This window comes from Enhydra lutris, unplaced genomic scaffold (genome assembly GCF_002288905.1).
Source record: "Enhydra lutris kenyoni isolate GAN:26980312 unplaced genomic scaffold, ASM228890v2 scaffoldscaffold56, whole genome shotgun sequence".
Taxonomy (NCBI): Eukaryota; Metazoa; Chordata; class Mammalia; order Carnivora; family Mustelidae; genus Enhydra; species Enhydra lutris.
The window spans coordinates 4,222,770-4,239,747 of NW_019154140.1; the positions used below are offsets into that span (position 1 = coordinate 4,222,770).

The 16,978-nt window shown below is 43.3% G+C and overlaps 1 protein-coding gene across 1 annotated transcript in view; it reads left to right on the forward strand.

The window, feature by feature from the left end:
- Positions 1-4,039: 4,039 nt before the first annotated feature.
- The window catches only part of LOC111157822 (anoctamin 6), a 184,689-nt gene continuing 171,750 nt past the window's right edge, over positions 4,040-16,978 (forward strand). Inside the window, exon 1 of the mRNA XM_022519488.1 lies at positions 4,040-4,176. Coding sequence (XP_022375196.1) covers positions 4,104-4,176 — 73 coding nt within the window. The 5' untranslated portion in view covers positions 4,040-4,103. The remainder of the gene's footprint in view (positions 4,177-16,978) is intronic.

Here is a 16,978-nt window from a genome sequence, read left to right on the forward strand (position 1 = left end):
TTTTCCTTGGGAATTTTGCATTTGCTTTCCCTTCTGCCTAAAACTCCATTTTGCTCAGGTAGTTTGACATCTCCATCTCTTACACCAGGCTTCTGCTAAAATGTCATGCTGTGCAGTAATGCACCAATCAGCAATGGATACAGGATGTGTTTGAGATATCAAGAAGGTAGATATAACAAGATTTAACAACTGATTGGACATGAGGGATAGAGAGAGGAAGGAGTCAAAATGTTTCTCAAATTATTGGCTTGTGTAACTGCACATTCCTGAATTTAGGGAAATATCTTTGGGGCAGAGATTATAAATTCAGTGTTGGGCCTGCTAATTTTGAAATATCTAAGAAATAGCCAAGTGGAGATGTCCAGCATTCAAGTATATATACCATTTGCCACACAGAAGAGAGATTTGGAAATAAAGACCTTGGAATCAGGACCAGCTATCCAATTTGCAGTGCCCGTTGCAAACAAAACTTTGCAGGGTTCCTTGTTCAGTGAGCACATGAGGTCCACCAGCTGCCAGATCCCCCTCCCACCAATTTGTAGGACTGATAGACCATGCCCTGGCTGATGGTAGAGAAGTGGAGCCAGGTATCTCCCCTTCCCCATCCCCATGGACTCTAGGCTCCAAACCGCATTAAAGACACAGCCTCCCAGAGGATGCTTTTATATAGGGCACGGGAAAGAGGCTCATTCCCACTGAGTCACCCATTGGGTGACAGCACTATGAAACTGCTAGTATAGGGCAGGGACAGCTGCCTTCAGGCCCTGCCCTACAGCACCATGGGCGCATGAACACGACCCTGACCTTCCCTGTACCTGTGCCGAGGTGTTCTTGGTCCTAGTGATCCTGGTTTTGGGTAGGGCAAAAAGGAGGGTGGGCAAGGCTGAGAAGCTGTCCCAGAGGGCAGAGAGGCAGTGCGAGGCAAGACTGTATGAGAACCAAGCACACTTCATTGTTTCATTGAACGACACATATAAAACAAAAATTCAAAGATAATGTTATTAAGAATTTAAACCTGCAACCACAGAGCATTAATGCCCCGAGCATTAAGTGCTTCTGAGTGCTGGGCCTTCTGTAAATCAGGTGTTGATGTACTCATGAAACTGGCCCTGTTTGAATTAGATAGTAAACTCGTAAGACTGAATGAGTTCAACAGGGAAAGATGGAAGAAAAAAAGACAGGATCAAAATCAGAGACGTACCAATATTCAAGGGATGGGCAGAGAAAGAGCATCCTGTGGCCAAATGAGGGTTGTAATTCATCAGAAGACCAATAAAAGAGAAAATACTTGGTCTACCACTCTGACTTGGAAAAGCTTTGCAAGTCCAATAACCTGGCCACATATTATTAGGCACATTTTATTTCACTAACTATTCATGATATAGACGATAATTTTTTAGGATCAAGGATGTGGTTCTTACATGGGCCAATTACCTTGATTATGTGTGAAGCATTTATGACTTAGTTGGAAAAAAAATATTGTATGGGAGGAGCTACAGAAAATAAAATAGATTGAATGAAAGAATGGAATTTACTGATGATAGACTCACAGGTAACAAGTAAATAATTCATTTCCCTTCTAGCAACAGTTACCTTTACACATAAGGCCAGCAGTGTCGCTCTGCAACATTTATCAAGCAACAAAAATGTAAACTCTAAAATCTAAAAAGAATTTCAAATGACTCATGGGACCCTATTACAAAATCAACCACAAGAGTTTTCTAACTACTAATTAATTTTGAGCGAAGACTTAAGCCATAAAAACCGACCATTTCGTGAGGTAACTGGGGCAGAAAGTTGATGAGACTTAGAATTGGGGGTGGGGGGAGTGATTTGTCTCTAGAGGTGGTTTATCAGATGGCCAACAGCCCAGATTCTAGATGCTTGGGTTTGAACCCCAGCTCTGCCACTTACTTCCTATGTGTGATATTGAATTAGTTATTTAATCATCCTGTTTCTGAGTAAAAGAGTGGTAATAATTGCTAGGGTTGTTATGAGGATTACATGACTCAATGTAAAATATTTAGAACTGTGCCTAGCATATAAAAAGCACAATGTACACATTTGTTAAATGAAAATTGTGATAACTGATCATGTCGCTAAAATGCCTCTGGAATTTCTAATTTAGTAGGTCCCATAAGCTTTGGGGAGGAGTTCACAAAAGAAAACAATCTTCTTTTTTTCCTCCTCATCCCCCCTCCTCTTTATTCTTTGATACCCCTCTCCCACCTCCTTCTGCCCATTGCAATGTATTATTTTCTCTTTATATTAAAAACAATTCTCTTTGGGCTCCTGGGTGGCTCAGTTGGTTAAGTCTCCAACTCTTGATTTCAGCTCAGGTCTTGATCTCAGGGACATGAGCTCAAATCCTGTGTTGGGTTCCAAGCTGGGTGTGGAGCCTATTTAAAAAAAACAAAAACAAAAACACAAAAAACTTAAAAAAAAATTCTGTTCTTTAAGATATTGGACACTTTCTTAAAATTAATTTCCACATGTCTTATGCATATTTGTGGCTGTTTTCCCACTTATGATTGGTCCCAATGTTTTTTTCTTTCATATGGAAACTCAAAAAAAAATGTACGGGAGAATAAAATGCATGGGAGATTTACTGTCATCATAATTATGATAATTCTGGTACCTCCATGGAAAAAATATAAAAAGTTTTGATGGGGGTGCCTGGTGTCTCAGTCGTTAAGCGTCTGCTTTGGGTCAGGTCATGATCCCAGGGTCCCCAGATCCAGCCTTGCATGGGGCTCCCTCCTAAGCAGGAAGCCTGCCTCTCCCTCTCTCACTACCCCGGCTTGTGTTCCCCCTCTGTGTCTCTGTCATATAAATAAAATTGTTTAAAAAGAGTTTTGGTGAGAAGTATAGGGCAATGAATATAACAAGGATTTCAAATATACTTTCTAAGCCCTTTTCAGGAATCAAAATGAACCCAACAGCAGTTTCTTTGAAAACAGTTCTGCAGACACACAATCCCAGGAACCTGCAGTTCAAACTACCCCACCCCCGCCCCCACCCCCATGAGTCTTAAAAGTAGAAATCTCTTTGTATTTCTCCTTCTGCTCCCTTCGGTCCCCGGGGAACGCATTCTTTTACTTTCTGCCTCAATTTTATTTAGTACTTTGTTTCCTCTGGTTGTTACAGTCTTTCACACTGCATTATAGAAGAGCTTACTTCTAACCATAGGGAAATTCTTTGGCTTCTTTTGCATTTTTGACAGGGAGGACTAAGCTGACTCATGACCATCTTGCGACCACTCCCTGCGTGTGCTCAGGCGGGCGGGGGTAGGGGGCGCTTCTCTCGCCTTCTAACTTCCCTTTATGCGGAAATCCTGCGGCCTTTTGTGAACACGTTTCTCGAGATCCCTCTCTTTGTCTTTTTTTCGCGTATTGTTTATTATCTGCGAGTTTTGCCTCTTCTCTCCGCAATCTCTCTCTCCCCTTGCCCCCATAGAACACACGTTCCCTCACTTTGGGGTCAGAGTAATTGATGCCTGAAGATCCTCCATGGGTCCACCTGGCCTTTACATACGGCTCAAACGTGCTCGCCTTCAGGGTTCTCCACCTGAGCTGTTGCGGCGTCTCTCCCCCTCTGCAGTAACACATGTCAAAGAAAGCAAGCCCCAGGACGTGTCCATATATGACCTGAGAACAGAGCGCTGCCTCGTTTGGAGGCAACGTTTGGGGAACCTTGTCCACTCCCGCCCCCGCGTGCTCTCGCCTCCCCCTTCCCCGAGGTCACTGGCGTGCAGAACGCGAACGCCGACTACTCCGGCTCGCGTCCCGACTTCCTTCTGGGAGCCTAATGAACCTGGGGGAAGTTTAATCATTCCGCAGCGAGCCCGGCTCTCTCACTGGGCATGCTCAGTGGCCCGGCCCCGCTCCGGTGGCGAGTGGCTGTCTTGGGCGCAGGGCTCGGGTCGGCGGTCGCTTCGGCGGGGCTTCCCAGAAGTGCGGACCGGGCGCTGCAGCCCCTGAGCCGGGAGCCAGACGCGCCCCGCGGTCCCCGCCCGGACGCAGAGCCCAGCCAGAGCCGCGTCGTTCCGGAACCCGGGAGCCCCCAACTTCGCGCCAAGTTCGGAACCGCCCTCCGGGGGAGCCATGCAAATGATGACCAGGGACGTTCTGCTAGAAATGGACCAGGAGGAGGAGGACGACGACGACGGGGATATCGGTGAGCGAGGGGTTCCCCGGCGTGGGCCGACGCCGGAAGAAGTTGGGAACTGCGCGTGGGCGCCGCGCCCTCCGCGGGAGCAGCTTGCGCGAACCCTCGGCCGCTCGGAGAGGCGCGGACGCGGGCGGCGCGGAAGGAGGGAGACGGCGCCGCGGTCCTGGGGCCGCAATGCGGCCGCCTCGAGCCTCAGCTGCCTGCGGGCCGGCGCCCGGGTGAAGGCCGGGGAGGCGCGGGGCGCGCACGGGCTCCCGAGAACTGCGTCCGGGCGGGCCGCAGCCGCAGCCTCGGAACAGTCATGCTAGATACAGGGAGGTCTCCGCGCGCCGACGTTTTGACTCAGAAGCAGCAACTTTTGGGTCATTTCCTCCCCCCTCGAACCTGCTCTGGGGATTCCGGAGAGTGGCGCGGGCGGGGAGCCGGCCCCGGTTCGGAGAACAGGGGTGTGACCCACCTGCATCCGTTGTAAAGTGAAAGAAAGGATCGGCTCTGGGAGGAAGGGTGGGGGCTGGGTGGGGCGCCCGGGGAACGGATTTGTGGCCGCGGGTGGAGGCCCGGGATCCTTTTGTCAGCCGCGGAGCCCGCAGGGGTAGTGATTGGAGGAGTAAACCCTAGTCCGGGCGGACCTCGGGACATTTCTACAAGTCCAGAAGGCCCCCCTGGAGCTTGGCGAGACTGGGAGGTGGAGGTGGGGGGTGGAAGTCAAGCCTGGGTGTTACCATTTCCAGTTAGAGTTTAAAATGTTTAGAAGTTGTAGACGGAAAGGAGGGAGAGCTGTTTAATAAGAGTAGAACAACCATTAAAACAAACAAGAGGGAAGGGAGGAGGTGGGGAAGGGGAAAACTACTGGAGGAGAAGGGAGAATATCACTGTCAGGGAATGACACATTGGGTCCCTCCAGAAGACTGGCAATTAAATTACCCTGCTGGTCTGCTCAGAGACTCTGAGTCTGTTTCCTGCAAGCAAAATCAGTTTAAAACATAACAGTTCCTGCTCTTGTCCTCAAGTCCTATTTTTCTCTGGTAACTTTAGAAGTAACTTAATTTTAGGAGCTAGGTGTGGTTTTTCTTTATCATTCCCCCCCCCCAGCTGTATTGAGATATAGTTTCCGTATCATTTTGTAACTTCAAGGTTTATAAAGTGCTGAGTTGATACGCTTATATGTTGCAAAATGATTACCACCATAGCTTTAACCAACACCTCCATCATCTCACATAATTACCATTTCCTTCTTGTGGTGAGAACATTTAAAGTCCACTCTCTTGGCAACTTTCAGGTACAGGATGCAGTATTAATTATAATCACTATGCTGTACTGTAGATCCCCGGAACTTGTCTTACAACTGGAAGTTTGTGCCTTTTTTTTTTTTTTAATTTTTACTTATTTATCCGACAGAGAGAGATCACAAGCAGGCAGAGAGGAGGAAGCAGGCTCCCCGCTGAGCAGAGAGCTTGATGCGGGCCTGGATTCCAGGACCCCGAGACCATGACCCTAGAGGAAGGCAGAGGCTCAACCCACTGAGCCACCCAGGCACCCAGAAGTTTGTGCCTTTTGACCAACACTCCCCCCACCCCCATTCTCCTGTTTCTATGAGTTCACCTCTAAATGACTTCATCTGTAGTAGTAGATTTCACCTGTAAGTGATATACAGTACTTATCTTTGTCAGACTTATTTCACTTAGCATAATGCCCTTCCAGGTGCCATCCATGTTGTCCCAAATGGCAGGATTTCCTTCTTTCTCTCGGCTGAATAATATTCCATTGCCCACATGCAAGGGTGAGGAAGTGGTGAGGGGGGCTGGGTGGTGGTGGTGATGGTTACACACACACACACACACACACACATACCACATCTTTATTCATCTATACTTGGACAATTAAGTTATTTTTATATCTTGGTTATTATAGGCACTGCTTATTAACACCCAAAGAACTGGATAACTTTCTTGTTGACCGGGAACAAATTGAATAGAGGGGCTTATACTTCATGATTTAGCTTTACTTTTCATTCATTTGAGAACAATTTATTAGATGGAGGGAGCCAGTAGTATTCTTTTTTTTGTTAGAGAGAAAACTGAAACTCACAGGTTTATCTGCCTAGCTTTTTGTATAACTAGTTAGGATTCAAACCCAGACTTTCTGATTTTCAAGACCTGTGTAGCCTGCTAAATCATGATTACATAAAAATGTAAATTATAGGAGCAAACTTTAAAAAGTTATAAAAAGTAGCATAGTCTGTTTTGAAGGAATATACTTTTTAAAAAAAGGTTTATTTATTGGAGAGAGAGAAGGAGCAGGGAGAAGGGCAGAGGAAGAAGCAGACTCCCCACTGAGCAGGGAGCAGGATGTGGGGGGCTCAATCCCAGGACCCTGGGATCATGACCTGAGCTGAAGGCAGATGTTTAACTGACTGAACACAGCCCCCTCCCTTGTCTATTATGGTGAGGTGTTACTGTTTATATTGAGTACTGTAAACAAATAAGGATAAAAACCCTAATGGAAATCAAAGTAAGCTAGAGACTCTGAGCTTTGTTTGTTCCGCTGTGTCATCAGTAGATTCCAGTTTAGAAAGAAAACTAATTTGGTCTAGTCTATGTTTACCAGATGAGGCATCACAAAATTTATCTTAAGTGTGTGGCAATAGGTTCTTCTTTGTAATTACAGATGTAATTTATGCTGTTTCTATCAAGTCAAACTGTAACTGTATTTAATAAAAAGTTAAATATCTCCTCCTTCACCCTTCCCTCCATAAGCTACTGATATTGATACTTTACTGTCTATAAGGGTCAACTCAACAGTTTATGTCAGGAAGTTATTATCTCAGCAGTCTTTGGTTGTTATACAAGTTCAGTGTGGGTTGCACTGATTTTACAATAAGCACAAATGTTTACAATGTCAATAGAAAGTTTATGTCATTGTAAAGTAGTAAGTCTTTTTAAAGGTTAGCAGAAGGGGCGCCTGGGTGGCTCAGTGTGTTGAGCCACTGCCTTCGGCTCAGGTCATGATCCCAGGTCCTGGGTTCAAGCCCCACATCGGGCTTTCTGCTCAGCAGGGAGCCTGCTTCCTCCTCTCTCTGCCTGCCTCTCTGCCTACTTGTGATTTCTCTCTGTCAAATAAATAAATAAAATCTTTAAAAAAAAATAAAGGTTAGCAGAAGTAGGCTGATGGTATGTATATAGCCTTTAACAAAATATAATTTCCAACTATGGGAGAGGAGGTTCTAGTGAAATGAAGATGATAATTTTAACCTGTGCCTCTTGTTTTATAATGCAGTGCTATGTTAAAGCTGTTGACTGACCTATTTCTCCTAGTACTGGATTGTCATTACCAATAGTTGTATAATTTAAAATCCACTCAGGTACCGAAAGTTTCTATGTAATTCCTCTGTGAATATTAACTTTGTCATTCAGAACAGTAGAGTTATTTTTGACTTAGTTCCTGGGTAAAACATCGATCACCAGATAATTTGCAAAACACAAAAAGAAAAACTTCTTAAACTAGATGTGGTCCCCGGTTGTAGGATATACATGTTTTATGTACATACATGGAAGGGTGCCCTGTAGTAGACTGGGATTTAGGGCCCTTCTTTTTTTTTTTTTTTTTTTTTTTTTCCTTACCAGTGGGTTTCTGCTTATTTTTGCTTTATGTGTAAAGATTGCTTCCTTGTTTGGCCTGAACCTGACCAGAGAATCAAAGATGGTAAGTCTTATTATGAGCATCTTTTCCTTATTTACTTTGCTCAGGGCCACCAGAAATTGTCCCCAAAGGTTTCTGAATGAGGCAACCTGTTAGCATGAGAGCATTTTTGCAAAAGACCCCTATTTTCTAAATCAGCTCCCAACAACCAAATGCAGGTGTGACACGTTTGCAGTAGGGGCAGGAAACAGGTGGCTTTTAGCCCTTTTGCACTGATGCTGGTAGATAGCATGTGTCCAGTTAGATTTTGTGTGCCTGGTGTGCAAAAAAAGCGTTTTTGGCTGGCCTGCCTCCAGGACTCCTCCCGTGCCCCCCCCCGCCCCGCCCCATTAATCAGTGAATAAAATCCATCATTTCTCCCTGTTCATGTAGAAAATGATAGAAACATCTTTTATAGCCAAAATGTAGGTACTATAGTGTGCTGATTGATTGATTGATTTTGCATTTCTGTGGTTCAGACTTTGCTGAGAGAGGTAAAGTGTTCTCAAAAAGGAAGGGAATTATCAGGAACAAGTCAAATGGTTCAGGCAAAAAGGTTAGTTTAGATGCTTGGTTGGTTGCTTTGGGTTCCCAATCTGTTTATGGTAGAATTTACTCTTTGATCCCCACAGCTGATGGTCCAGTCATTGGTTGTGGGTCGGGGCAGGGGAGAGGGGGGCCGTTGTGGGCAGAGGCCCATTACCTCTGAGTTCTGATGGTCCAGCTGTATCTTTCAAGTGTCTTTCTTTATTGGCTCCTTTTTTGATGTCACATTTTTACACAGACTTACTGCACAATTTCTATCCCTACAAACTTTGTTTAATCACCTGAAGATCTGATCCTAGCCCCAGTTTTGCTTTATCAATATTAACTGAGCAACCCTTCTGTGTTAGGTGCAAGATTGGGTGTGCGGCTTTACTAAAAATGAGTAAAATGCACCCCTTGGCTGCGGAGAGGTGGGGGCCAGGAACCAGCCTTTTGCTGTAAGTGCCATTATCGAGGTGCGTACACAGCCATGGGAGGAGGTGCGGGAGGCAGCTTCCCAGCAGAGATTGCTGGGCTGGGCACTGGAGGACCAGGCAGATGTAGTGGCAGGGAGGGCAGAGGGAAAGTCAGGAGCTCCATGGAGTTGCCCGTAGTGGAAGGGAGCAGCCACAAGGCTAGGGAGGCAAGAAGGGGCCACACCATGAAGAATATTCTGCTTGTTTTAAGGATTTGGTATTTGGAGGTCCTGAAAGATTTTAAGGAAAGGAGTGATAGGAGCAGATTTGCGTTAGGATAAATCTGCCTGGTAGCATGTTGGAAAGTGGGGTTTAGAGAGCAGGTGGTGGAGGTAAGCCTTTCTGGTAGTCCGCTTTGGAAATGCCTGCAGTGGCCATGAGAGTAGAAAGGAGTGGTCTGAAAGTTTAGGAAAGAGGTGACCTCTCTGAGGCTGCAAGCAAACAGCTGGATTCTTGGACCTGAGCTGAGTGATTAGGTGGCAAGTGGTGACAGCTGTGCAGGAGGGGAGACTTTTCTATCGTTCCAGCAAGTCTCGCACTTTTCTCCTCTGCTTTGGCTCAGACCATTTCCCTTCCTTGCTAATACCAGACTTAGCTCCTCTGTTTTTCAGTGGCTCACTCTCTTCCAAGTCTGTCACAAACCTAGAAAGCTAGTCCTGATCCTCATTGCCCAGAGTGCCCAAGAGTAAACTGTTACACACCTTATTTTTCTGTTCTACACGATTAGCATGCACTTTTGTTTTGTTATTTTGTTTTTTAGCATGCACTTTGTATTTCGTCTTTGTTGTTGATTATCTTTATCCCCACAGCTAGAGTGTACATTTCTTGGGCACTGGGGACTAGGTCATTTGGGTCTTCTAGAGATCATGCAGAATATCCCGAACATTGTAGACATTCACTTCTACAATTAAAAAAAAAAATGTTTGCTTTCTCATCTTCCTTTTGACGTACAAGTTCCCTGAAGGCGGGTGTCTTGCATGCTTTGTGTTCCAAGCTATGCCCTTTGTGCCTCGAATGGTGCTTGCTCTTTGGTAGAAGCCAAGCAGATCATTGTTGAAAGATCAATAAGTGAATTGCTGTTTTTAAATAGTTTGATTAACATTATGCTTGGTGGTTTTATGGCCCTCGTAGAATGCTCTTCTATGTCACTTTGAGATTCCCTTGTTATCTGTTGATTGTACATATCAGGTACTCTGCTGGGTTCCAGGGTCCTTGACCTCCTGTACCTCACTATCTGGGAAGGAGGCAGATACACGAATAGTTAATTGCACTAGTCTGTGATTACTGCTGTAATCAAGATGTGTACCAGGGTCCTTGGTGGTACCAAGGAGAAAGCCTGAAATCTTGCCAAGGGGACTCTTCAGATACCACACCTGAACAGCCACGGAAAGGATCAGAAGTAGATAAGTGGGTGGGGCTAGGACAACGATGTGTCTTGAGTATTCCTAAATGTGATACACTTTGATTAAATGAACTTTGATGCTGTCTTTATCTGCTGTGGCAAGGGGGAGATTTTCTCTACCAGTGGAATGACAGTTCAAAACAAAACAAAACAAAGCAAGCGATCCTTAAATCCTTTCTCTTTTGAGTGTCATTTTGCCCCCTTTTCTAAAAATATAAACCTGTGATTTTCAGTTTCAAACCCTCAGTCACAATTTATCTTCTGCGTTTTAACTTTCAAGTCAAAGAATTGCTTTCTAAAATGTTTCCCATCTCCTCTTGTAATCCCCATTATTCTCTAAATCTGACACAGACACAGTTCTTAAAGACTTCCACACTCACACCCCTTTCTTTTTCTCAAGTGGTTGCAATAGTCACATATATTGATTGCTGTACATTTTTTTTCTTTTAGAAACCAGTAAATATAGACCAAAAGCTCCTGTGAAGGTTTCTGTCAGAGATACTATTTAAATTCTGACATTCTTGAAGGGAGATTATAATGCATTATTAGGAATCCCATAATCTAGGTTAAAAAATGGTCTTAAACTTTAAAAGTGGGTAGTTATAGCAGTTTAGAGTAAAATGATTACATTTTAATAAAAGTTTCCACTGTAGCTAATACTTTAGGTTTTCATCTGTTATCATACTTACAGTTTGTGTTTTGTATTCTAGCTGATTCAATAAGTCTTTTTTTTTTTTTTTTAAGATTTTATTTATTTATTTGACAGAGAACGCGATTACAAGTAGGCAGAGAGGCAGGCAGAGACAGAGGGGGAAGCAGTCTCCCTGCTGAACAGAGAGCCTGATGCGGGGCTCGATCCCAGGACCCCAAGATCATGACCTGAGCCGAAGGCAGAGGCTTAACCCACTGAGCCACCCAGGCACCCCAAAGCTTATATAGTCTTAAAGGGAGAAGTGCTATGCACTTACCTTTGTACTTCACAGCCTGCGTATTATAATGCTTTTCACATAGTACATACTCAATAAACATTTGCTAAGGGACTGTTTGAGATTTTAATGGAAGCTTTGTATGCTGTAAGATTAAAGCTTGATATGCTTTTGGTGCAATGTAGTCAGGGCAGGGTCTGTGCAAAAATCACCAGTTTTAGAACAGAAAAACATCGTTTCCAATTAACTCCAACCAAGGAAATGTACTTCGACTTATTGGTAGCTCCTGTATAAAGATGGAGATGGTGAGAATTTAATACAATCAACGGATTGTCTTACGTCGTGATTATCATTGTCATTATTGCATTTCCTTTGGTTTTGCCTTGCTCTAGAATACTGCAACTAAAATTAATTAGTATCCATCCCAAGAAGCAGCCAATTTAAAGAATACTAGATGAAAACATCAACAATGGAATAGTGTAGCTACGCACCAAAAAGTGATTCAGATACTCCTCAGCCAGAACATCAGATGGAACGTTTGCATGGAAGACAGGTTGAGGGGTTAATAAGCAAGTTTCTCTGCTGTGGTATTTATCACTGCCCTGGCTACATGTCTGAGTTCTCACTGAAAGAGCTTGCTGCAGCAACTTATTCAGTAGCTAAAAATACGAATGAAGGAAAATGTATTCTTTTGTGAAGTCCAGATGTGGCTTTTATATTTAATGCTTTTCATCTAGGACATTGAAAAAACTCTACTATTTCCCACATTATTTAAAAATACAAATCCTTGAAATTGAGGGAAAAAGGATACTGATCTTTCAAATTATCTTTTTTATAATTTTGGCAGTACTTCAGCCCTAGGTCAGTCATGCAAATAGATGTTCTTTCACAAAGTGCAAATAGGCGAATTATAGGCTTGTTTATAAAGCTTGTTTTACATAAACTAAGATTGTGTTGACATAATTGAATTTTTTATGATTTCTCCAGACATTCTACTTAGATATTTGAAAGATAATCTTTGGCTTGGCACAAACAAAATGATGGCTAAACCTTTCTCTGGCGTCACCTAGACACAGCCTTAAGCATTTTTTTGTTTTTATTTTTGTTTTCTGATTTGTGCTTAGTTTTTTTTTTTTTTTTAAGATTTTATTTATTTATTTGACAGAGATCACAAGCAGGCAGAGAGAGAGGAGGAAGCAGACTCCCTGCTGAGCAGAGAGCCCGATGCGGCCTCGATTCCAGCACTCTGAGATCATGACCTGAACCGAAGGCAGAGGCTTAACCCACTGAGCCACCCAGGCGCCCCAGATTTGTGCTTAGTTTTTAAGAAAAATGATTCCCCACTAAATTGTAAGCAAACATTATACACCCTTCTCACGTATAAAACTCAGACTTTTAACATTATTTTATTTTTTATTTTTTAAAGACTTTATCTATTTGACAGAGCTCACAAGTAGGCAGAGAGGCAGGCAGAGAGAGAGGAGGAAGCAGGCTCCCTGCTGAGCAGAAAGCCCAATGCCGGGCTCGATCCCAGGACCCCGAGATCATGACTGGAGCCGAAGGCAGAGGCTTTAACCCACTGAGCCACCAGGCACCCCTTAACATTATTTTAAAAGTTTGTTTATATAATGATTTGAAACTGTTGCATTAACTTTTATATTGTTTTATTTCTTTCTGCTGTTACTTGTTAAATAAACAAGCCCTGGATGCTAAGTTTGTGTAAAAGATAAGATCCCCTTTCTAAAAAAAAAAAAAAAAAAAGAAGAATAAGCAAAACCCACCATTGTTTCTGAGACAAGTAATAAGAAAACCGTGTAAATTCATTGGTCAGAGATGCTACCTAGGAAAATAGGAGATTTTAAGGAGGGAGGGTGGAAGGTGAATCCCTGACGAGGGGGCTGGGAGGACAGACTATGGGAAGGCAGTGTTGATGCAGAGCAGGGCCAAGGGAGTGGAATGGCCGGCCATCGGAAGACCCGAGTTTGTGGTTGGCTTTGGCATCGAGAATCTATTACCTGAGGCAAGTTGCTTGGCTCATCTGAGCCTGTTTCTTCAGCCCAATAGCGTTGCTAGGAAGATGCGAAGTGTCTGTATAGTGCCATGTGGGGCCTTTCACTCAATGCTCTGCAAGTGGCACTTACAATGTCACCATCTTAATGAAGTCATGTACTTACATGCTACTTTTTTCATTTTTTTTTTAAAGATCTCACCTCATTTTATTTTAATTTCAGCCTAAGGAATGGTTACTCTTGGGGCACCTGGGTGGCTCAATTGGTTAAGCGTCTGCCTTCGGCTCAGGTCATGATCCCAGGGTCCTGGGATCAAGCCCCGCATCAGGCTCCCTGCATAGTGGAGAGCCTGCTTTTCCTTCTCCCACGGCCTGCTGCTCTGTCTACTTGTGCTTTCTCTCTCTCTCTTTCTGTCAGATAAATAAATAAAATCTTTAAAAAAGTGGCTACTCTTCACCTCTGTGATCTCTCAGTCCTCCCTCCTAAACACTGCCTCTGCGTTTTGTGTTGCTCATGTCACATCGTCTGTGCAGAAGCTGCCCACTATATGTCAGGTTAAGGATGACCGTGACAGCAGCTGTGCTGCAGACACAGGTGCCTAAAGATAAAGGAGTCGAAGAATAGCATGTGCTTTCTGCAAAGAGATAATTATTGTGTGTGCCCCCTCCCCCATCTTCAAGCAGACTGACAATGTTTTCTGAATTCCAGGAAACCTATTTCAGGAGGAGACTCTTTCAGGGAATCTTAGCAAAAGATCCTAAGGGCTGATACTTTGTGGGCTCCCAATAAATGGCTCGTAAATGTAGGAATTGTTTTTTCCATCAGTAGTACCTGTAGCTTATCCCTTTTGCTCAGTTGCTGTCCGGCACTTCTTGCCAAAGTATGTGCGCTCCCATGTGTCATCAGATAATTGTATGTACAAGACATATGAGGAGGGAGACATTTAAGTAAGAAGTAAATCGTTTTTATTAAGAATTGAATATCATGGGAGAATAGGGGAGAAGATCAATGATGAAATTTTTAGTGGTCAGGGTTCTCCCTGATTCCACTGTTATTCCTGAAATTGGAAACATGGAAGATCGTTCAGAGATGTTTGCCATTCACTGGAGGGAGGGCAGGGAGGTGGTCTGTGGTGGGCGTGATCATTGATCTGACGTTAAAAACCCATTTGGCTTTACATCCTTCCCATTGCCCACATTCTAGTTCTTGACCATTGTGTGTGCAGACAGTCAGTTTCAGCCCCTCATTATCTAAACATCTTCAGAACTGGAAATGACCTTTTTTTTTTTTTTAAGATTTTATTTATTTATGTGACAGAGATCACAAGTAGGCAGAGAGACAGGCAGAGAGAGAGGAGGAAGCAGGCTCCCCACTGAGCAGAGAGCCCGACTTGGGGCTCTATTCCAGGACCCTGGGACCAGAACCCGAGCTGAAGGCAGAGGCTTTAACCCACTGAGCCACCCAGGCACCCCGTGGAAATGACCTTGTATCTCGGAGAGAGGACCTCCCGGCCACCTTGTTACTGGAGCACACCCAAACTCCATTCTTGCATCTACATCCATGTGGGTCTGAAGGGGAGGAGACACCAGGTCCTTAGCTCCCTGTCTGAGGGATCCACTCTCTTCCTCGAAGCCCTGGATGAGTGTAGGTATTGGGGATCAGGTGAAAGTGCTCTTTTCTTGAGGTTTGGATATGCAAGTGAAAATCTGAATTTGATGAGAGATATTTATACCAGAGATTAAAAGAAAAGGATGACTTCTCCTTGTGTTGAAAGATTATTTCCACCATCTGTTATAGCTAACCTCGCCTTACCTTGGCCAGGGATGTGGTCGGGGATGTGGCCGGGGATACACTTCCTGTAGTGTATCAGGAAGAAATGGGGCTCTCGATTGGCCTGTGGTCCTTTTTATCTATCCCCTGTTGGCTCCTCAGTTGCCCATCATTCTCCTCAGAGTTCTTTATCTGACCTCTGTCCCAGTGTTCTCCTCAGACAAATTGCCTGAGGTCGAGACTACCACTGCTTACTTACCACTTCAGTTTTAGACAGATGTGATTCAAATTCTAGCCCACACATTTACTAGCTGTGTGACCTTGAGTGAGTAACAGCTTTTTTCCCCTCCTCTCTAAAAGAGCTGATATTAGAACCTACTTCAAGCATGACTGTAGCAGTGATGTAATTAAAAAAAAAAAAAAGTCTTGCTTTGCAGGGTTGTGCTACCTGATACACTGAAAACCCTCTATAATTAGAAGCTAATGTTGATATTCTGGGTAACAATTTTTACCTGTATCTCAGCCCAGATTTGTCTCTTCTGTTTTTCACTAGAGGTTTTGCCTTTCTCCCAAGGCTATACCTTCCATGTATATAGCTCACTGTTAGCCTTTGTCTTTCTCATTAAACTGTGAGTATCTTGAGGAGATCTGTCACCTCATTGAGCAGCATAGTGCTTGGCACATGGTAGGAGATCAGTACATGCTTACTGAATGAGTAAATGGATGAAAGATTTTGATCATTGAAGGACTACGGAAGACTGGGAAGGTAGGCCTTTGTGTATAGATCAACTCTCGGGTAGGTTTTTATAACTTTGGAGCCTTGGTTTCCATATCAGAAAAATGTTGTAGACGTAATATAGAAAGGGTAATGATACTTTATGGAATTGTTACAAGGTTTAATAATATTAATATATAAAAGTACAAGGGACAGTTCCTGGCACATAATAGGCCAACAAACAATGGAGTCATTTATAGAACAACCAAGCATAGAAAAATACAGTATAATTGACTGGTGTAACTTAAGTTAGATTTTCTAGTAGATATATTTCACAACAGTATCATCCTTTTGAAGATACATAATTTTAGTAAGGTAAGAGAATATACTATAAAGAGTCATATGAAACGTAAATGATACTTTGCTAGATTTTACAGTAAAAGAAAACACAAAAGAAATAAGGGCATTTCTTAATTTGGCAAATTTAAGACTTTCAAAGTATCTTCTGTTAAAGTCTAAAGAGTAGTGTTCTTGATATTGATCCTGTGAAATTTTAATGAAGTAAACTTTTAACATAATATGCATAGTTTAAAAAGATTTATTTATTTGTTTATTTTTTTATTAGAAGATTTTATTTTTTTGAGAGAGAGGGAACGAACAGGGGAGAGGCAGAAGGAGACTGAGAAGCAGGCGCCCCTCTGAGCAGGGACCCTGACACTGGCTCCATCCTAGGACCCTGGGATCATCACCTGAGCCAAAGGCAGAGGCTTAACAGACTGAGCCGCACAGGCACCCCAGGAAGATTTATTTATTTCAGGGAGAGAGAGCGTGTGTGTGCATGAATGAGTAGGAGGAGCAGAGAGAGAGAGAGAGAGAAGCAGACAGGGAGCTCAGTCCCATAACACTGAGATCATGATCTGAGCTGAAATCAAGAGTTGGATGCTTAACCAACGGAGCCACCCAGGTGCCCCCAAAATACACAGTTTTAAAATAGACATGTAATATTTAGTTAACATTTGAATGGTCCGTTATTTTAAATGGAAAAATTCAGACATGTCTCATTTGCTCCCAGAGCTAAAATTTCTCTCCATTAAGTATTACTGAAAAGTTTGAAGTCAGATAAAACCTGTTAAAAGACAAGAATAGGATACAGAGCAAAATGATAAAACTGAAGACAAGCGCCCACAAAGAAATCGTTACCTTTATGGCTTGAGTTGTTTTGAATTTAGTGATACAAAAATAAAATAATCTCTACCCAATTTGCAAAAATAGGTACATGAAATGACATGTTTCATTTTGTGTGTTTG